Source organism: Accipiter gentilis, chromosome 14 (genome assembly GCF_929443795.1).
Source record: "Accipiter gentilis chromosome 14, bAccGen1.1, whole genome shotgun sequence".
In the NCBI taxonomy this organism is placed as follows: Eukaryota; Metazoa; Chordata; class Aves; order Accipitriformes; family Accipitridae; genus Astur; species Astur gentilis.
In genome coordinates this window covers 25,601,504-25,623,917 of record NC_064893.1, presented here as the reverse complement: position 1 = coordinate 25,623,917, position 22,414 = coordinate 25,601,504, and the positions used below count along the sequence as shown (strand labels likewise).

Below are 22,414 nucleotides of genomic sequence, written 5' to 3'. Positions count from 1 at the left end.
TCCCAGAGTCAGAGGACAAGGACTTCATTTAAAGGAAGCTTAGTATTGGCAGGGGTTGGATAGCCCTGTTTCAGTTGGGGTACGTATGGGCAGTTGCCTGCAAGGAGTTGGGATGCCTTACTGAAATGCTCTGTGCAGAAAGCTGTATCTTTTGTGGAAGAGAAGGGCAGAAGAGTGAGGGACCAGGTATCGTATGAGCTTTGAACTTGAATGTGGAGAAGGTGAGGCAGTTTACGAAGCGTTGGTAGATTGAATTGCTTTTCTGCACCTCTTCCCAGAATGTACTTCCCATCTTCGTTGACTTTGTGCTCTTTGTGCTTATCTTTATACAGATGTTTACTTCATTGCAACTTTGTCATTCTTGTGGAAAGTCACCGTCATCACTCTGGTGAGCTGCCTTCCTCTCTACGTCCTGAAGTACCTGAGACGAAGGTTTTCTCCCCCAAGCTATTCGAAGCTCACATCCTAGGGCTGCTCTCCTTGCACACCAGAGACAATTATTGCACATGGCTGAGAGACAAAATCATGTAGTTGTTACTATAATGAAAATGTCCGATATTTGCATAAGGATCGTGTGGTAATCTCTATTACATGCTGCTTTATTGAAAAAGACTTAACAACTGCCGTGAACGGAAACCTAACGATAAAAGGGAGTTTTCTGAGGATGGAGGCACTTGTTAGTTCATCCAGGTTTTGTCATTTTTGTTCAACTTAACTAGGGTCAAATGCACGTAACTGTGATAATGAAGGATTTCTCATGCATGGTTAAAAGTATCTGAAAGCTGCTAACTGACCTTGGAATTTACATTTGAGAAATTTAAGTTACTTTTTTAAGTATCTGTGCTGTTCCTGGCATTGTGTTATGTTGTTTATATTATTTATCTTTTTGATTCAAGTAGTTACATTCTTTTTACATCTTGGAAATCCCTTAATGTAGGTGATACACTGTACTGCTGACAGCTGATTCCTGATTTATGGCATGCTGTTTCCATAATGGGGCTCCAGCATGTCGGATCTACACACACTTGAGAATCTGAGCGTGTTTGAGATTTTCCTTCAGTTGAAATGTGGTCACCCTAGTGATTTTGGAGGTGTCCAGCCATTGATAAATACAGAGAAATGGTAGTCCAAAAAGAAGAAATTCAGTTTTGTTTAGCTTTTGAGCTTCCTGTTAAAAGGAGCTGGTGACATAATAGCTTTACTCTGTATTTATTTGTGTAGGAGAAAATTATCTAAACTAAAACAAATCCTCTTTGGAAAAGAAATTTGCAGTTGATCAGACTTGAAATGTGTCGACAACGTGAGGAGAGACTCGTACTGTTCTGCAGACAATGTGGCAGACGTGTCTTGAATCCTTGGAGACTGAAGGGAGAGGTCACAGAGCTGCTACTCCTCACAGCTACACAAAATCTGTTTCCTGTTAGGGTGAAGCTGCAAAGATGAGCTGCAAATAAGCTGAGGCACTCCTAGGTGGATGTTGTTCATGACATACTCCCTGCAGAGAGGCAGTTTTTGAGAACCTTGCACTTGCTTTGCTCTAAAAACCAACCTTGAGTCACAGGAGTGGGGTTCATATGAAGGCGTTAGGCCTGTGTGCAGAGCAAATTTATGTATTCATTTTTCGTTTTCAAAAATAAACTCAATGAATTCTGGTTTTTATAATAAGCATTGGCCCACATTATAATACTGTGAGGAAAGCAACACGTACTTAGGCTGCTCAGGGGAAGGACAGAGACTTATGGGAACCTTTTACAGTTGGGTCCATACATCAAACATGGATGAGCTTTTAGTGGCAGCCATCCTCATGTAATGGCTGTTTAGTCTGTGCTAAATTAGTTGCTTGCTGTCTCATTGCCACATCATAAAAACCACTGTCAGAGCTGGCACTGCTTGGCGGTGGTGTTGGTCGGCTGCGTGGAGGGACCAGGAACAGCAGAGCCCAGAGCCTGAGCTCCCTTCTTCTCCTCTCTCAAGGCATCCCCTCCAGGTCAGGCCAGCCGTGCTGGTGTGAAGGGCAGAAACTCCCTGGTTGTCTCTGTACCATGCTGAACCTCTTTAATGGACTGCCAGCTTCTGTTGCCATTGCTACAGTCTGTCTACACTGTCGCAAGCAGCACAATGCTGCATTAAAAGGTCTGATGCGAAAATCGGTGGAAAATGGGAATGTTGTTTTAAAAGAGCCTGGAGTCTGTGTTGACCCACAGTGGTATGTCTTGAATTTTCAGATATAAGATAGCTGTGGCTTGTGTGGTAGTTGCTCTGGGGAATGTTTTCTACAACCTGACCTGCCTTCCTTGCTCTCAGTTCCTGTGAGTAAATATCAAAGAGGAGGGGAAGCAAGTTCCAGAGATTCAGAGAAAAATTGAATGTGCTTCATAATGCATGTGGCTTGGGGTGAGAGGAAGGTGCAAGTCCGTATGACCTTGTTGTTGTTTCATGTGGGGGATACCCTTTTAATTTAGAAAATGATGTTTCAAAATCCTTTGGGAATACGAACAGCAGACACTCTTTAATCTAACTCACTGGTTTTTCTTTTGCGCCCAGTCTTCTGATTAGGCTCTTGTCTGAAGTCCCGATACGTAGCAACCGCCTTCAGAAACAACCTACTGGCTAAGGAAAGCTAATTCTTGGTATTGGCCTTTTCAAAATATTATGAAAATTTGCCTTTTTCCTTCTCTTCCAACTTTTTTCCTAAAAATAATAATAATATACATTTCTACTTAGTTAACACGCATGTTCATGTCGGGAAAGGCTCTAGAAGTCCAACATTCTTAGTGATTTGTCTCACAGAGGAAAAGCAGGGCCTGGACAGCCCGTTTGTGGGGGAGTTGGGCTAACAACCCTTTGTGAATTATGCCACTTTGCCAAAAAGATATTTAATGGTGTCTTTATCATGACTTGCTACAGCTCCTGGGTAGTCAACCGTGCAGGTGTTCTGGAGTCCCCAGTCAGCATTTGATTTAAGTAGATTTAAATACAAGAGTCAAGAATTTCTTTTGGCCGCTTCTTGTGACTGAGAAGTCAAGTCCCTCTTGTCCGTTGGCAAATACATTGCAGTACACGTCTTTGTAAAGCCCTGTCCCCATCTAGTGTGTATTAGTAGTTAAATGTCCTGCAAGAATAACAGTGCCATGCTACTGTATGTAAATATTTGAGACATATGTATGGTAGAATTCACTGTTTCCTGAAGTCAACACAGTTTACACTGAGTGGACCATATTTGCAAAATATTAGCTTACACCAAGAAAGGGAGTGAATTGTGATTTCGGTTATATTTATTGAATCATAACTTTAATAATGAACACATATTTAGTGGAATTGATAGCAATCTATAGCTGTGTTTTGGGGTGCGAATTATGTTCCTTTGCAGCTAGTTTTTTTGCACAGGTTTGTAAATCCAGGAAGTCATTTCTGTCTGGGTATACACTGCGTTTTTTTAAAGCAATCAGAAAATTAAAACTTCCATCTAACAAACAGCAGGAAAGAGGAATGATTGTTGTATTTTTCAAGTTTAGCACTTTATGTCTGCAATCTATTTCTCTTAAGTTATTTAAAAAATGTTTTTAAAAGCAAAGTTTAATACATATGTTCATACTTACTGTACATTTGAATAAATGGATTCTCTGCTGGAAATGTAATCTTTTTTCCTCTAGTATGCTCATAATTTGTGCTTATTGGGAGTGAAGCATTGTTTCTTCTTCTATGTAGTATCTTGTTTGTAGCCTTACTTAGTGTTCTTCCTGTTCCTTTTTTTGTTCTGGTTTATGTACTGTAGCAGTTCATCTAACTTGTGTGCTTTGGGACTGTGCTCCAAGTGATGCTGTAGGGTAGTGGTGTATGTCTCACAGTGTGCTCTTGCTTCCTGTGGCTGCTTTAGGGAAGCCAACGCTCTGTGCTGTGCTGCTGTGGTGGTTGGTTAATGTGGAGGTTTTGTGACATGCACTGTTCTCTTCTTGCATCTCTGCAGTAATTCCAGGTGTGTCGCAACCCTCTTCTTTTTTTTTTTTTTTTTTTCTTTAACTCTATATTTGTTTTCTCCATAGAGCTTGTCCTGTTTATCTTTGCAAACATTTGTTTTGCTCAGCTCATAGTGCAACTGAAATGCAATATTCTTTATTCAACAGCAGCAGCTTAAATCTGTGCAGGGTCTCATCAGAACTGGGCTGAGGGGTGATGAGTGACGTCCCTGGTGTCCTCTTGGGGTTGAGAACTATGTGCTGAGAGGTCCAGCTGTGGCTGGACCAAACTGAGCAGCACCGAAGACATTGTTTTTCTGTGCTCTACTGAACTGTCACGATTAAACTCCATGACAACTTCTCTCGTCCTCTGCAACTGCTGAGGAAAATTTTGCTATAGTTGAGCTGAGTTTGTCAGGGAGCCCCAGAGAGTTAGATGCGTGAATCCCTAAATCTTGTCTTTTGGCTTTATCTTTCGAAGAAAGCTGCTGCACCATCTGGTACGTCATAAACCCTTGGTTTGCACAAGCAGTGCTCTAAACCAGGTATGTGAACTATTATTGCATGTTGCTCACCGTCACACGTTCTTTGCACGGAACTGTTCGTCTGGGGTTTGACTCATCTCCGCAGTTGCTGTGGCCAGTCCAGTTCCCACTAAAATCTTCAGCGTGAGCTGGATGGGCTGTTGTGGTTTTTTTATTATTAGTTATCTCATAAACAATAAACTCTTTGATTTGCATGAAATCCTGGGTTCTACAGCTTTGCCAATATGGTCCATTACTACTGCCTACTACAACCTGTGTACTAATATGCCTTTGAGAACATTTTTAATTGTTAAAATTGTTAAAAAATGAATGTTACATTAATTTAATTTTTAATTGGGGAAATGGAATCTGGTGTCAAAATGATATTTACTGTGATGCCAATGTTTTGTACCTGTCATCTAGTTAAACAGTGTGTAAATACTCTTGATTCAAGAGAATATGAATGCCGATTATTTATTGTTCTGTGGAGTTATATGTTGCAGATGTGTAAGAACTTAAAAGGGAATGTTGTAAAACAAGGTGGAAAAATAAATTTTATGCAACTTCTTTACTTCATCCATATACATCATGTATGATGCACCTGAGTTAGTCCTGACATGATCAGTCCAAGATGCGTTTTGACAGAGTTGTAAGTATATAGGTTAAGTTGCATTGTGGCCCTTTAACTTGTCTATGTGTGAAATGCATATCCGTGAAATGGTCAGTACTTTCTGCTGATCAGTGTAGACCTGCTGCATTAATTTCTTTATTGTAAACAGTTTTCTAACAGTTTTAACAGGAAGGGGTTTGGGGTGGGGAGGGGGTGTTGATTGTTGGGTTTGCGGGTTGGTTTTGGTGTTTTTTCTTAAAGTATCGGTGTAAGCTTTTGCTGCCCTTCACTTTATTAGTGCCTATTTGCAAGATTGCTTTCTGCAAGTCGTCATTGCGACTGAGTGGTGTAGATTAGCCCCGTGGAGGCCAGAAGGTGCTGCTGGGCAGGGGCAGGCTGCCGCCCCGCTGCCCTCCTGCCACCGCTCCCTGGCTGCTCTGACCGCCAGGTGGAACTTCAGCCCCAGGCTGCTGCTTCGCTGCTGCCTTCTCTACAACCAGCTAGTCCCAGAGTACCTAACTGTCCCGAGGATTTTAAACCAGCCCTGTAATCTGTACATTCGGTTTTCGAGGGACTCGGCTCCTTCAGGAAGATTTGGTCAAATCGTCCTCGCAATTTTTGGTGCAACCCCAGTTAAGGAGAAGGTGGTGGTTCCTGCTGGTACCCACTGCTGTGAATAGGAGAAAGTCGTTCGTTTGAAACGTATATATGCTGCTCTTGGAAAAGCAATGATGCAATAGCATTAGGAACAGCTATTTTTGGAATGTTCTCATCACTTGAACGTTAGATTAAGTAACTGGCTCGGCACAACAGCAGTCCCAGGGCTAGGGCTGGCTGCCCTGCTTCTGGGTCAGAAATGGGAGGGAGAGGCAGGAGTTTAACACTGAATATTCTCCGCAGGGGAAACTTCAATAACATTGATTAAGAACACAGTACGACAGTTTTCTACCAAAAATGTTACAGAGCCATAAACACTCGCAAAATAATTTAAAAAAACAAAATAGTATTGGATAAAGTAAATCTATTACTTGGAGACTATTTAACTAAAGCAGTGAGAAACTATCCCTCAGATCATTAAACATGTATTGAAGTTTTTCATTTAGATTCTATAGGATGCAGATGCCAGCATCTTAACCTTTTTCATTATTAACTTTTTTGTATAAAATAGTTAATGCAAATATTAAATAAACAGTTTTTGTGATGTTTGCACACATCAAATGAATGCTGTAGACTCCAGAAATTACAGTAACAGACTTCACTCCCAAGTGTTACCAATTTCCCACTCTAAATGGGTTACATAAGCCCTAGTTAGTGGTTCTTTTAATTTATGGACGGTTTCTTTTTAATGGTGAAATATGTAATTAAAAAAAGCTAGAAATAGTTTTTCTAAACTCACTCTGGAAAGGGAAGGAGAATTTCTGCAATTTTTTTTTTTTCACCCAAACATTGCATAATAGTAGAAATGTCAAAGATTTCCGTGGGGTTTAATTTCATTCTTCATGTGGCTGTGGTCATACAAGAAGTTTGAACACTGCAGGGGTTGGCAGATTTTTGGAAGATCACGCATCCTGGGATAGGTTTTCAGCCTAGGCTTTACCAAAGAATGCCAGTGGCCTTATTTTTCGAATTGTGGTTGTATTGTACACTAGTGTCTTTCTATTTTTCTTTTTTTTCCTCTGAAAAAAAAGGAAGAATAGGTGCTGGCTGGTAATTGGGTATCTTACTATGGCCCTGAGCCTTACACGTTGCAGGAAGACAGGCAGAAGCTTCCCTTAAACCATTTGGAGAGAAGCAAACCTTGTAGATACACCCTCTGTCTTTGCCTTGCGATGGCTCAAGTCACGGCAGCTGTGCACCTACTCTGCCTCTTCTCTGTTGCGTTACTGTGGCATTAAATATCGTTGTCACGATAAATCTTCACTAGAGGAAGGTAACTGTTCCTGTTCCCATTTCACAGGTAGGAGACGGGCAGGGAGAACCTGTGGTCTCCGGGCTGTGCCCAACATCCACGGCAGAGCATGGAGTGCGAACGGTATTCTTATTTTGATGATTGGACTTTCTCCCCACCTTAAACGTTGGAGTCAATCCTCTAGGAAAGTTTCTTATTCCACAGAGTATTCAGATGTCTGGTTTTAAATGAGGAATGTGATTGCAGGCTTCCAAAAACCTGTCCTTATTATATTGAGTATGGATAAACCCCAATCAAAAAATTTTGCTGGGTTCTTCCATCTTAAACCTGGAACCGCTGATCCAAATTACATCTGTGCTGAATGTTTTGCAACTGCATGTGCAAACAGCACGTTTCGGAGAGTGTGAGCAGCAGCTGGCTGCAGAAATGGCTTTGCTGCAACTGCAAAAAGGTAATGCAAGGAAAAACGTTTTGGAGTGTGACAGCAGTTACTAGCAGCACTAAGTCCTGATCCACCACCTATTTAAGGTCAGCATCCAAAATGATGCGGTGGTTTCCTTGGGCCACGAGCTGGCATTTCCTGGCCCTAAAACTCACTGGGTGGTGTGGGGCTCTCTGGGTTACATGGTGAATCTCTGAATTTATGCTGCTTGTAATTATAGATGATCAGCAACTTGCATGATCTGGCCTTCAGAAGAATGCCCTTCCTTCTGCTGCTCTTCCTCCCTTTGTGGCCTAAGACCTAACTGTTCTTGAGTGGGTTACAAAAAAAGGCTTTAAAATCATTGCATTCCCACTTTAAAGCCTCCCTCTCTTGGCTTGCTGTAATTGTGCACGTAAGGAGGAATATTGTGTGCTATTCAGATTCTCTCACAGAAAGAAGTAGTAACAAGAACAATCTGTGCAAAAGAATTTAGCGCATTAAAGATGGGGGTAATAGTCATTCTCATTTGTCCTTTTATGTGAAACAGATTTTATTTTAAATGTACACTCTGAGTAGCTTAACTATATCCAGAAACTTGTTTACCAGGGTAAAAGTAGAATTACCCACAATATAAATTAAGAGCATGAGTAGAGGTGAATTGCTTGTGCTGCACGATTCTGCTTAGTCAGCTCAGAAGTACTCCCGGCACACACACCTCGGTGGGCACGTGGGAAGCGGGTATCTCCTGCGCTTCAGATTTCATCAGGCAGCAGATGTACTCATGTGTTGCACATCGGCTCCGAAAAAGCTGTGTTGTAGCTCTGCTGTAGGCGTTATATTTCTCTGCCGTTAGACGCAGATCTGTCTTGCGCTGGCGCTTCTATTTTTAAGACATGTCACTTTGGATTCGTTTTCTACAGTGGCGGATGTCACCAACGTGTGACTTGTCAGAAAGTGATGCAAATTGCTATTGATCAGGATTCCTATTTAAAATGAGAACAAACCATTCGTCGGTGAGACTGTTGTATAAAATGCCACGTGATGGTCCTGATGAAGCATGTTACTTGCTCCAGCAGCCATGGTGTAACTGCCACGGGAAGAAATGCCGCTTGGTGCTGAGCCTGTGGGAAAGACAGACAAGGGGTGCTGCCCACAGAGGCAGAACTCCTTTGCATCCTCTGTAAATTTGAGATTAAAGTTCTGAACAAAAGGCACGTTTATAAGGATTGGCATTCCCTCTGTCAGACAGTGTCTCTGCTCCAACGCGGTGGTTTCCAGTGAATCACTGCGTCCTGCATCTGCCGTTGCTGTGACCAGGCAGAGCCATCGCTCTCGCTCTGGGCAGGAAAGCCACGCGTGTCAATCGGCTCTCCTGGGCCGGCGCCGACTTGGAACTGGGAGCTCAAATGGCTCGCGCTTACCATGTTTTATCACCTTTGGCTTTGATCTCGTTCCAAGAGTTAAAGGATGGGACCTTTGAGGAGAAACCTCTGGACCGCAGCAGACGGTGAAGCAGCTCGTCATCTTGCTACGAGGGCAAGGGCACTGCGAGCGGTCCTCTCGGCCCCTACGAGGCAGGATCCTACTTAGCCCTGGAGATGTTGCTGGAAATGTTTATTGCTCTCCAGCTGCACCTCTATTAGGCTCCATCCTGTTCTCCTTATGTTTGACAACCAGCACACCATGAGCTGTAAAATTTCAGAGCCCTAGTGAAGAGCAGCCAGCATTTTAACCACTCTCTTGCCAAGACTTCCTTGGCGTGAGCCTGCAACGCGAGCGAGGAGAGCTCTTGCTGTTGGAGCTGCGCTGGTTGTTAGCAAGCCTGGGGAAACCTAAGCACCACCCTGCCCGGCCGAGGTTCACCTCCCGAATTGCCCCCCGGGCAGCGTTGTGGGTGTCAGCCCTTGCAGTGCTCCTGCCTCATTTCCATGTGTGTGTACGCATTGCCTTCCCATGTAGATGTAGTTACAAATCACTTGATTTGCACATAAGATCCTTTTGTTAATATAAGTTTTAAATGTAACTGGAGCAGTTAAATCCTGCTATTTAGTCATGTAGCTTTAATTATTTCGTATGCCATCTCGGCTTCGTTCTAGCCTGGAACAATTACTCTAAGCCCAACAACAAACAGAAAAGTGATTTTAACATCGAAGGTGAATAAAATTAAAGCAAGGAAATTTTTTTGCCTAAGGTGTGAGCTGGAAACTAACGCTGGTTCTTTTCCTTATCTCTATTTGTGTCCAAGGTAAGTAGAATACCTACAGAAGGGGGAGACCCGTTTTAAACAGGACCTACGCTATCGTTGTCTGCTGTGCAGCTACTCCAGAGAAGCAGTTAGCAAGTATTATTTGTAGCGTGGCATAGGGACTTGGACCTTCTCCACCCTGACAGCTGGGCTGTAAAATGAAAACAAAATTTCTAAAAGACCAAGGTTAGATGTTATCAACGCTTCATCTATCTTGCTTTCTCCAGATATGCCTCTTTCCAGTCTTTGGTATCCTTTTATTTATTTGTCGAGATGCACTGCTGCCTTTTAGCTGGATCCAGATAAATTAACCAAAGTGACAGTTTACATTCTGGGCTGAAACTAGTAGCAGAATTTCTCCAGCAACTGTCTGTAGACTAAAGTTTGATTTGAAGCTGCCCAGTTTTGCTCCTAGGAAGTCTCAAGCCTCCTGCCGATCAGATTTTGATATCTGATCTTTCCTACATCCAAGGAGAAATGAGCCAGAAAACAAGTTTTCTAAGTGAAATTGCTGTTTGCAACACTAACCCGTAAGGAGAAAATCTTCCCAAAATCAGATGGGGAAAAGTGCATTGTGTTGGTATCTCGGTGGAAGACCCGCAGCTGGTGTAAATGAACAGGTCACACTCATCCACACCCTCACACAATCCTCGGGTTTTGTTCAAGTCTGAGTTGAATTCTTGCAAATCCTTGTTACTGAAGTGTGGAACTAATTTTTACAGGTGCGGTGTTCACCATAAATAGCCTTCAACAGAAAGAAACATCTTGTATTTCACATGTGAATGACAGCTATTTCCCTCAACAGCCTCGGTGTCTTTTGTGATCTTTCACCGTCAGGATACCGTGCAGGGCGGTGATTTATACGGGTTCCCACTCTTCTTTCTTTCAGCTCCTGTTGCCATTCCAGCTCCGAAGAACATAATGCCACAAAGCCTTCAGTAAAACCAGAGCCTGGAGGAAATATCAGGTGTTAACATCCAATAAAAAGCTAACATGCTTGAATGAACTGGGATTGCAAGGTACCTCTTGCATGGCCCTAGCAAGGACTGACCTAATGCAGCGGTTTTATGACGGTGGCAGGTAAGGACTAATTATAGACCCTGGACTCCATCATGAACTGACTTGTCAAGTTAACTTACCAACTGAAGTACCTACAATTACATTGTGGGGGCTTTCTGCTCCTTTGTACAACTGAATGCAGTTGCTCCTGAAGAAACATAGTGAGTAAATCTGAGGTGCTGAAAGAAATACTGCACCAGAAATTACGCTGTAGGGAACATTTTATATGCTTTGGGGTAAATTAATGACCAGGTTTGGGTTTTTTAGGAAAAAAAAGAAAAAAACAACAAACTTTGTGCACAAATACATACTTTAAAATATATTTTCTTTCAAACACCAACTATTTTAACAACAGTGTAAATCAGATTTTACAGACCACATATTTCAAGTATGAAGTTCATTAAATGTGTGAAATTCTAGATTAGCTGCCGGGTGTGGCCAGAGCCCCAGTAATGAATTGTAAATTGTGTTCGGGACATAATATCAGATTCCCTTGCCCTGGCGGTGATATTAAAGGGATAAAACCACCTTTTCAAAACAGTCATAACCTTTCTTTATTATCTTTATTTAGTTTAGCCATCGTATGATACAGTGAATGACTTCATCAGTGTTTCCATCCTGACCCTAATGTACAGGTGTCTAATTGGATTAGTTCATTGTTGTTATTATTAATAAAGTAACTTATGTCCTAGTGTAACTGAAACTAATGCTATCTATTTATACATGCATTTTTGCCAGTGCCCTGATAGTGAGCGGTTGTCTTTAGATACAAGAATATCACTCTAAACTGCAATTCCCTCTGAACTTATGTAAAAAAAAAAAAAAAAAAAAAAAAAAAATCACTTAGCTGTATTGTCCAGCTGAGCCAGGAGTTGGTAGGTGTGGGCATTTGAGTCCAGGTGTTCTGTGAGCGTGGTGGGTTTCATAGTCATCCTCTTGGTCTAGGTTTGCTGAGTCCTTCCTGGACTAACTTTCCCTTCCCAAAAGCTTTGCAAACACTCACCCAGCCCTGCTGCAGAGGTGCTTGCTGCTATGTGGGACTTGAAGGAAGGTCCGTGCTGAGCACTGTGAAGCCAATGGTGCATGGACACGTACCTGGGGGATGTTGAACCCAGCCCCCTGCAAGGAACCTCTGGGAAAAACACTCATAATCACCTGCAGTCAGAAGGATCACTTCAAATTCCTACCTTGGTTGTCTACAATAACTCCTTGGAAGGGGAAGGTGAGTTGAATAGCTAGGAATAATGATTAATTAATGATGCTGTGCTCACTCCACAAACCGTTCTGTGAGCTGGGAGCAATGTGCAAAAGTGACCAGCTATTTCCTTGTACCATTGTAACAACTATAATTTATGGGACAAGATCTCTGTTGTATCCAGCTTCACCGAACAGAGCAGGTGGGAAAGGATTCCCAGTGCTCGTCTGCCCCAGGGAAGGGCACTGGACGGAGCAGCTCAAGGCTGCTGTAGGCTGAGCCGGCAGGCGCCCGGTCTTGGCCAGCACTTGTAGTTTCTTCTTCTCCCTTTTTTCCTGTGCTATGCAAAGGGAAGGAGGTTCACAAGCCAGTTCTAATCCTAAAATGACCAATAATGGCCATTTCCCAGGTAGCAACTTTTGATGGGGCTAAAAATCCAGGGTTCAAAAGTAGAAGAATCGGCATTTCTCATGCATGGCTGTTTGTTGGAGATCTCTTCCCAAAAGCGTGGCCTGGTGACTGCAGTTACAGTGACTTGAGCTCTATCAGGAACAGGTAGGTGGTAACATGCTGTTTACTTGCCTTGCCCGCATAGAGAAGCACCTCTCCAACTCCCGATGTGACTAATGTTCTTCCTAATTATTCCAGCGCGTAATTGCTCTATTTGGCTGTCTCTTCTTTTTTTTTTTTTCTGAACCTGAGCTCAAAATCCTGGAAAACAACAACAAAAAAAAAAAGAAACCACCTATGGTTTTATAATCTTAAAGAGAAGCTATCTTTGTCAAGAAACTAACACCTTTACAGCCTCATCCAGAGTTCTTATTTGTTTAATTAGTCTTGCTTTAAAAAAAAGGCTATAGTTCAGTTTTATCCTACGTGCTCGTTTGCAAAAAGCCTCGGAGTCGCTAACCTAGTCGTTGGTGTTAGTATTTTGTGAGGCGGTGCCAATCCGGAGGGCTTAAGTGTTCCCTGAAAACAATGTTTGATGTTTGGGTAAAAGCACAGATCACGATGTATAAACATCCCTCTTTGCCCAAGTTTGCTGCAGCAGAGCGCGCTAAGCGAATTTCAGGTTCGGGATAGATCTGGTGCCGTTTCCAACCCAGTAAACCAACGTATTGCTTTTAGTTCGGAGCTGTCACGCCTGAATCCTGCTTGGAAAGGTGATGATCTCCCTGCACCTTCCCGGTACCTGGCTGTTCCCCGCTGCCCCCGCATCCCGCCGGGAGCAGACCTGGGCTCCCCCGGTCTGCCGGGGGGGAGCAGAGCGGGGCCTCAGCCGTTTCGTTCCCCAGAGGGATATGGGGCAAATATGTGAACTCTCGGATTTTCAGCTGAATGATTGGGTTTGCTTCTGCCCGGGCGTGAAAAAAAAAAAAATCCTCCCGGGAAGACTGACCCCTGCCGTCGTGCCTAGCGGGTCGTCCCGCCTCGTTTTCTCTCTCTCCCCCGTGCAAACGAATTTGTGTGTCTCTAAAATTCCCTATCCGAGAAGCAATGCTGGAGGAGGGATGCCGCGGGGCTGGAGGAGGGGGGATGCTGCGCGACCGGGGGGGCCCGGGCGGCCGCCCCCGCTGCGAGTCAGGCTGAGTGATTTGGCTTTTGCCTGGAAAAAACCCCACCAAGTCCGAAGTCGGGTTTTTTTCAGGAGGCTGAGGCTCAGAATAGGTTTTCCGACGGCTGCAGGTGCAGGGCTGGTACTTTCCCATGTATCCTGACATGAGGGTGTCGGACATTTCCGAGTACGAGCGGTTATGAACTCGTGCGACTGCTTTGGAAATGTGCTTCAGTGTCTGCAATCCTACAGATTTCTAGGAGACAGACACGGTAATGGGTAAAACGGGAAGCTGCAGCCTGGGATGGTATCGTATCAGGCCAGCTGAATTAATTACATCCTCCCGGTCCCATCAGAGGACACTAATTCAAGAGCTGCCTGACTAAAGACAGCGAGAGTGGGGCCCTATTGTTCTATGAGTGAGTTGAAAGACATTTATTTTTTCCTTTACAGGAAATTTTCGAGGGGAGGGGGAAGAGAAAGAATGTTCTCTCCACTTTCTTCAATACCTTTTCTTTATTTGTGGTTTTGTTTTCTGAGGCTGCCTTTATTGAGGAAAAAGTGCAGTTTAAAAAATCATTCTTCACTTATAAAAATCATTTTTAATGTTCACAAACAGAATCCGTTTACTAAAAGCCAGTTCTTAGGGGGGGGGGGGGGGGGGGGGAAAGCCCAAAACCCTACTTTAACTCAAAAAATAGCCTTTCAGTTTATTGAGTTTTGTTGAAAAAACAGAAAATTTCAACCAATTTTCATTTTAGATGAAAAGCTATTTCTCATTTGGAAAAAATGTTTTGATGGGAAAAATTCAAGCAGTTCTAGTTCCAATCTCGGAGAGCTCTGTGTGGGTGGATTCCCCGGGCCACGTGGAGCTCGTTACAAGATCAGACACTCCGTTTGTAACTTAATTAAGTGAGTGGATACGTTATTTAGACAAGTGCATTGTCAGAAATAAGCTCGAGTTGGTAACGTGCAGTCAGGATGCTCTCGGACTGTTGTGACAAGGGAGGGAGGTGCCGGTTTGGGTTCCTTAAGCAGGCCAGGCTGCTGCTGTTGACTTTTTTTGGTCCTTGCTGCGGTCGGGAGCCCCGGTTAGGTGCAGGGGAGCCCCAGCCGGAGTGTGTAAATCCGATGTTCAGGCACGGCTCTGCTGAACGCCTTCAACGCGTCGAGGTTGGGCTGCAGAGTGCACTGCATGCGAGGGCAGAGTCGGGCAGAACAGTATTGCCTTTGGAAGGGTGAGGAGCTTTTGTCAAAAATACTTATCGTTGCTGTGAGCCTGAAATACCTTTTGCAAGTGGAAACCAGAGCTGTCTCCGTGCAGTCTGTGCTGATAAACTCCGGGCAGCTGCCCCGATGGCCTGAGAGCACGTCCTCAGGAAGCCTCCATGTCTTATCTCCTGGAGAGCACGAGAAATTGAGAAAGAACCCGACCACCTCTTTTCGGGTTTATTGCCAAATCCCAGCGCGGAGCCGGCGGGGGAGCGCTCGTTCTGCAGCGGGAGATGCAGCGGCCCTGCCCGCTGGCGGGGCGATGCTGCGGGGCGGCTGCCGGGGGAAGCCAGAGACCCCCCCCCCTACACCCCTCCCGGGGCCGGTCCCCCCGGGAACCCGAGTCCCCGGAGCCCCCCGGAGCGGCTGCTCTCCCCAGCTCCTTGCTCAGCCTCCTGGGCTGGGAGCCCGGCGCTGGGGACGGGCTGAGCTGCTCACGGGGAGAACGTCGGTTTCCAAACCCGCTGCCTGAGCCCCAGGGAGCGGGTCGGGGCCGGGAGCTACTCCCCGTCTCCTCTCCCCCAACAAAGCCGGGCATCCTCTTGGCAAATCCCGGAGGGTGCCATGGGCACGGTGGGGAGGTGGGTTTGTTGTTGGGGGGGGTGTAGGGATGCGGTCCAGAACGTGGCCCTGAAAGGAAGAGGAAGTGTTCTCCTAAAGAGGGAATAAATAGCTAAAAATATTAGCTATTAATAGCTCCTTACCTCCAAAAATAAAATCCCTTAGTGATACCAAAATAAGAAAGCAAAGGAAAGTCGGAGGTATTTGGCCTTCCTTTGAAAAAGGAAGCTAAAAATAACTATATATATATATAAAAATCTCTCGTTTCTAGGGAAAGTCTCTGCCCCCGCATCCAGCCTGCACAGTTATATAAGACTTGAACTACATCCCCCTTCTCCTCCGCGGCCGCTCACAACGCGCTGGGAGCCGGAGCCAGATGGAGAAAGGTTCCGTCAGGAAAGTTTAACTCAGCGGGGAAGCTGCAGCCAGTGGAGGACACGATTCTCTCGCTGAACTCTCCAAAAGCCTTGGAAATCTTACAGTTGTGTCATATGCTGGTTTGGGGAATGCTAGCAGTCCGGAGGCAGCCGCCAGCCCTCTTTCGCTTCTTTCTTTATTTTTTTTTTTTTTTTTATTTTTTTTTCGCTTTGCACTGAGTTTAATTTGGGTAGCAGGATTCAGCATTTTTAAGTTGGAAAAAACTTGGTGGAAGAAGATATTTTAGGAAAACCCTGTCATGTGAACTAGCGGGAGCCGATCAAACTGAGCTATTAAAAGAAAGACATTGTATTTTTAAACGGTCCAGACTAGGGAAGCCAACCTGTGTGCCATAACCGCTGAGCTGGGACTGCTCCCCCGATTATAGCTCAGCGTGGGAGGAGGCGAAGCTTTCCGTCGGGGTCGCCCATTCTCCGCTCGCTCCGGGATACCCTTTGGCAGGGCCCGGTGCCCTCGGCCCCCCCAGGGTGGGTGGGTGGGTGGGTGTCCCCCCTGCACCCACTTGCTCCCTCTGCTCGCCCTCAGCTCCCTCTGCTCGCCCTCAACCCCCTCCAGCTCGCCCCTTCCCAGCTCCGCTTTAGGTCGCCCTCGCCTCAAGCCCCCTCCCCAGCCCCTCTTCTCTGCATTTCCCAGTGCAATTCTAAGGAGCGATGCGGGGGAGACCACCTGGTGCCACAGTGAGGAGTTTGGGCCTGGAAGCGGGGCGAAATTGCCGATTTCTCCCGACTAATAATTAATTCACACCCGCTTTGCTCTCCAAGCAAAGCCGCAACCTCGGTTTCCCTGTCACGTTTCGAAGCAGCGATCAGACGGTTCGGGCTTCACTTCACCCGATGCCAACAGCGGGGTCAATCAAACACGCTAATTAGCTTCGGGGGGGGGGACGGACACACACCTCGGGAAGGGGCTGGGTGCTGGGGGGGAGGTTGGGTCCCTCCCGCTGCGGGAGCGGCGCCGGGATTTTTGCAGGAGCTCGCCGGCAAACATCGTGGCTTCCGAAGCGGCCGGCCGGGAGGGTCGATAAAGGGCGAAGCGTCCAGGTCGAGCCCAAGTGTCAGGCGCAGGTTTTAGGTGTTTCGCTGACCGGGGGGGCTCGGGGGCAGGAGAATCCCTGCGGGAGAGAACGGCCCGAGAGCCGGGCTTTGCAAACGGCATCGCTGCCGGGAGAGCGAAGCGGGGTGGTGGTGGTGGGGGGGGGGGGGGTCCCGGCGCTCAGCCTTCCGCCGGGACGGGGAGAGAAAGGCTCCCCTAGAAGCCGGCGGAGGGGCGTGAGGGGGGTACTCACTGCGGGGGCCCCGGGGGGAGGCTGGTGCGGCGCCGCGGGGGGGAGCGGAGGGGCGCGGGGTCACCGGGCCGGGGCTCCCCCGGGCGCTTCGGGGGTCGGTGGAAGCCGGTTGCATAACGGGCCCGCGGAGCCGGGGAAGGTATTTCCGCCTCGGCACGTCCAAAAATGACAAAGGCTAGGAAAGTGAGGTGCGCTGAGTTTCCCTGGCCTGCCTGCAGTTGCTAGCCTGCAGGACAACAAACTCGAGAAGCAGAAAGTTTGATTGTGATACCTCCTTCGAGTCGATTTTGGGACTCAGGGAGTGAAAAATGGAAATGTGGTGCGGGTGCCAGCCAGCCCTCCGTGCAGCTCCGGGCCAAGTCCCTCTGCAGTGACTCACTCCCCGCTGCTGCCCAGGGCTCCAGCTGACCCCGGCGGCCACCCCGGTTCCAAATGCACATCGCGCCGTTTTGGGGGGGGGGGGGGGGGGGGGGGACGGGGACACACACCCGTGCAAACACCCAGGGACTGCGGAGCTGTCGCCATCCCCGCAGAAGCGTCTTAGGTACGCGGACTCTTCGTCTCTCCCGGGAAAAAAATCGACGGTTGCACCGAGGCGCTGAGCCCAGCACGGCATCGAGCGGCAGATGCTCGTTAACACACCGGTCAAAGCCATACGTTGTAGGACAGCGCACGGTTCACGACATCTTTATTTTCCTGTTTTCTTTCGCTTTATTTTCCTGTTTATACACGGTACGTGTAAACACACACGGGTTGTCTTGGTTGCGGAGGCTTCCTTGGCTATTTCGTTCTTGCTAAGCTCCACGTGTATCAATGGAAATCCATGGGGTTGCTCCTCTCTCCTCTAAATGGATCTAAAAATAGAAACAGAGAGAGGTCTGTGAAATGCCACTAAACAAATTAACCGAGGTTTTTTTCTTTCTTTTTTTTTTTTTTCTTTTTTTTTTGCTTTTCGTCTTCTGTATGAAGAACCGAGCCAGTGGTAATTAGAAGTCAAAACCTGCGCCAGTAACAAGATGGGTATTAATAGGGTGCTGGCGAATTTAAAAGACATAAATATAAGCCGGGGACTTCGGTTTTCTGAATGATTTATTCAAAGGTAAAAGCAGCAGCCGTCCGAGCTCGTCTCTGCTGGGAAGAAGGAAAACTTCTGCACAGAAGCCCCGTTGCTTTGAAAGGCTTTGCAGTGCCTGCAAGTTTTGTTTAAAAAGCACACACTGGGATTTTTAACATCATCCATATTTCTTTCTTTCTCGCTCTCTAACTTTCTGCTCAACAATTAAGTGCTTGTGCTGCAGACTGAGAAAGCCGCAGAGCTGCCTTGGCCCGGAGCTGGGAGACGTCATGGATTCCTGAGTGTGAAGTTTGCAGGAAAGCCCTCAGTTTGGGAGATGGAGGCGATCCAGGGGTTTCCATGGCACTGGGATAAACAGGAGGAAACAGTGAGGGAATCCCGTTATTTTACAGCATTCAAAGACTATAAACACTCGGAGCAGGGAAGGAAGTGGCCTTTCCCTCTCTAGTAACCCTCATCTCAGAGCAGAGAACTGACTTCACTTCAGGAACAAGCTCAGCCCAGTTCGGATCCCTCTTTGCACCTCCAAACACTTACGGAGGAGGCGAGCAAGAGGGGTTCCCTCTGTCCGGGCGGCACTGGTTGAACATGGTTTAAAGAAGATTTTTTTCCTTCTTTTTTTTTTTTCTTTTTTCTTTTTTTTCTTTTTTTTTTTTTTTTCCTGCTATCGATTTTTTTTTTTTTTTTTAATTCCCGATGCAGAGAGAAACTGCCTGCAGGCTGGTACATTACCACCACATCATGAGGTCTATGGATCAAGGTAGGGTCTTACCCCGCGCTGTGTGTCTGTGTGCTGTGTGGGTGCCCTCCTGCGCGCTTCCCTTGCCCGGGGGTCTCTGTGGGTCGCTCCTCGGGCCCGCTGGTTTCTCCTGCCGGTTTCAGCTCGCTCGCAGGCAGCTCGGCTGGGTAGGCAGGAAGGGTTTCACGGCGAGAAGGTCCCTCGGGGAAGGGACTGGACTGGCTTTAGGTTTGGTTTGAAGCGCTCCGCGAAGGCGATACGACTCCGTCTTGGAGAAACCTCCTTTAAACTTCAGCCAGAGGGACTCTCCTCTTCCAAGCCATCACCCCAGGAGTCTCGCTGACTAACCTCCCGGCCGCTTAACCCTTCCGCCGCCTGCCCGGGTCGGGGGGGCTCGGGGAGTCGCGGCCGGCTTCCCCGGGCCCGGCGGAGCCCTGGCGGCACCGCTGGACCGGCAACCGGCGGCTCCGCGGCCGCGCTCCCCTCGGGGATGCCCCGCGGCTCCCGTCGGGGTCGCCACCTCCGCGGGGAGGGGGGGCGGCGAGCCCTGCCGCGGGGCTGGGCGACGGCCGGCCGGCCGGCCGACGACCGGAGGGGGGGCACTCGGGCCGGCCGCCGCTCTCCCCTCCCGCCGGTGCCGGTGGAGGCAAGAGTTAAGCGCGGCGAGAGGAGGAGTCTGCCCCGCTGTCAGTGCGCGGCCGCTCCGCGCCTCCCGCGGGTCGGCTCCGACCCCGGCCGTCACCCCCCCCCCTCGGCAGCGGAGCTCTCCCCGGCTGCCGCCCCGGCCCCTCCGAGGCGGCGGCGGAGGGGGGGGGGGGGTGCAGCCGTCCAGGAGGGGCGGCGGCGGCGGCGGCGGCGGCATCCTCCGTCCCGTCCTCCCCCGCCGCGGCGAAGCGAGCCTGCGGGCCCCGGGGGAGGGCGCGGCGGCGGGAGCGGCCCTGCGTGGGGACGCGGAGAGTTGGGGGGGGGGGGGACACGACTGGGGGCACGGCAGCGGCTGTGCGATGCCGGCAGGGAGCCGGGGGAAGGGGCGTCCCTGCCGGGCGATGTTAGCGGACACGGAGGAGGTGGTGGTGGTGGTGGTGGTGGGGGGGGGTGGGTCCGGGCACAGCCGTGCCGGCGGTCCCCGTGGGTCGGCGTGGGCGCCGGTGGCGGATCGGGGCGGCGGATGCTCCGCGCGAGGAAAAACCCCTCGCCGCCCGCAGCCCGGCTCTTGTCAGGCGCCCGTGGAGCAGCGAGCGAGCCCTGCTGCTCCCCCCGCCCCCGGGCCCTGCAGCCCCCTGCCCAGGCGGCCTGCCCGCTCCCCCGGGGTGCTCGGCGCTGCACCCCGCGGGCCGGGCGGGAAGCGCAGGTGAGTTGCAATTTTCCCAGGGCTACCGGGCCGGGGGAGCAGCGTGGAGAGGCGGCGGGAAGGGGGGGCGAAGGGAAGCGTTTTTTTTTTTCCCTCGGCTCGCCCCATTTTAGCTCCCCCGCCCTCCGGCCGGCCGCCGCCGAGCCTGCCCGCCGCGCTCGCCGGGTCCCCGCCCGCCGCCGGCGCTGGCACGGCCGCTCGGCCGCTGAGTCAGAGCCGCCCCGGGGGCTCCCGGGGCCGGCGGAGGGGGTGTGCGGGCTATGGGGGGGGACGACGACGACGACGAGGCTTCCTTTGAAGGGCCCTTAGTAGCGGCTATTTGTTTTCTCCTGCCGTAGCGAGCTCCCCAGGCACCTGCCAAACCACAGTCATTAACACGTACACCCGAAGGGGATCGTCCGAGAGCTCCGATTCTCGGACAAGCCAATGGCAAGACTCTGAGTGGCTTTATACCGCCCGAGGATCAGGCCATTGCCCTGCCTCGTGTACCGTCGGCTCTCTCCAGACAAAACTCCCTCTCTCCTGAGCGCTTCAGCTGCTCTTAGTCACTCTCACAACACCCCGGAGGAGTTATTTCTCTGTAGAGAGAGCAGGAAAGGGAAAGGTAGGAGGCTTCTTGCTCCCCTCGGTGCTCCCGCTCTCACCTGCTGTAGGATAGCAGCGGATCGAAGCACAAGGCAGCACTCCAGTGGCAGCTCCCACCGCTCCTTCCACTGCTGTGCAGCTCTGCTTTCCCCGGAGCAGATGATCCCCAGAGCCCTGCAGTCACAGCCCTAAACGAAAGGCGCTGATTATTTATTTCCCCCCCGCCCCCACCAGATCAAGTATTTGAGACCACAGTAGCCAGATGAGCAGCGCAGTGCAGTCGTCTGCACGGCCGAGCCCAGAGGTGCTCCAGAACGAATATGCTCCTGGGCCCCAGGATGTATTTTTCCCTTACGCAAAATGCTTGCTACTGCCAGCGGCATAGGGGCGATGGGAGCAGACCCTGGCACCGACTCGCTCACCTTCATGTCACAAGCCTGCTCCCCACCTTTCCACAAAAAAAGAGAGCTGCACGAAACTGCTAGGGGTTAATAAATAGCACATGGCACTTTCAGGATCCGTCTCTGGCTTCGGGAGGATTTCTGCACCCACAACAAAGTGCAAGAGTCTCATTAACGTAGGGTGTGTAAATGATGACGTGTTAATAATTTTAGGCCCTAGCCCCCTTTTACGATTAGAGCAGGCTCAGAACGGGGAATGAAGACTCTGCATAGCTTAACACCCTGCTAGCAAAAAGATGCCTCAGTAGCTTTGCTCCCTGAGCTGTGCTTCTGCAAGTGTCACCGAGACACTAGCCGTGGCAGAGATTTTCATCGGGTGACCGTGAGTCCCCGTGTCACCTTGTTATCCCACATCTGTTAATGCTCCGCCACTCGAGGTAGCCCCTTTCTATCCGTAGGCCTGCCCCGCGGGACACAGTTACTTACACCAGCTAACAGTCAGCAAATGATTTCAGAGTCTTTTGCACAGGGCAGGAATCACATTCACAGATGGGACACTGACATAATTGGAGCACTCTTTTATAACATTCCAATAGATATTCTAACTGAAATGTTTCATCATTCATTTTTTGAAAATAGCCAAGGATAATAATATCCTAGAACTTCTTTTCCACTACTGGCTTAATCTATTTTTTTAAACTATGATATGTGCATTCCTTTGGTTTGCACAGCAGACTTCAGAACTTAATGGGAACATGGAGATATGAGCAATTTTTCCATTGTCCTTTCTTGCCAAACCACTTTAAGCTTGAAATTGGGGGGTAATATCTCTGACTCAACCTGACCCCAAAATTGAATAGTAGCGTGTGTGCATGTGTGCCTCTCAAAGGAAGTACCAGAATATTTCTCCCCTCTCTCGCTCTCTCCTTTTTTTCTCTAATAGCACTCCCCACACTCCAGACCAAGCAACTAGTCACTCACAGTCTGAGCTCATTTTAAAGAGCTTGGATTAAGTCCATGTGCAAGTTTTAGTTGCCTGTTAAATTTCTAATGCCTGCCACATACACCATTAGAACACTTAGATTTTTAAGACAGCATTGACTCATATTTTCTTTGGGTTTTAGCTGCTAAATAGATGTGCAGCATTTTAAATCCACTTTTCTCTGCCTCTTTTTCTTTTAAAAAGTTTAAAATGAGGGTATTACAGTGTTACAGATCCCGTGTAAATTA

At 48.5% G+C, this 22,414-nt stretch overlaps 1 protein-coding gene across 1 annotated transcript in view; it reads left to right on the top strand.

The window, feature by feature from the left end:
- Positions 1-5,062, top strand: part of ATP9A (ATPase phospholipid transporting 9A (putative)) — a 65,885-nt gene extending 60,823 nt beyond the window's left edge. The window contains exon 28 of the mRNA XM_049816737.1: positions 333-5,062. Coding sequence (XP_049672694.1) covers positions 333-469 — 137 coding nt within the window. The 3' untranslated portion in view covers positions 470-5,062. The remainder of the gene's footprint in view (positions 1-332) is intronic.
- Positions 5,063-22,414: the final 17,352 nt, after the last annotated feature.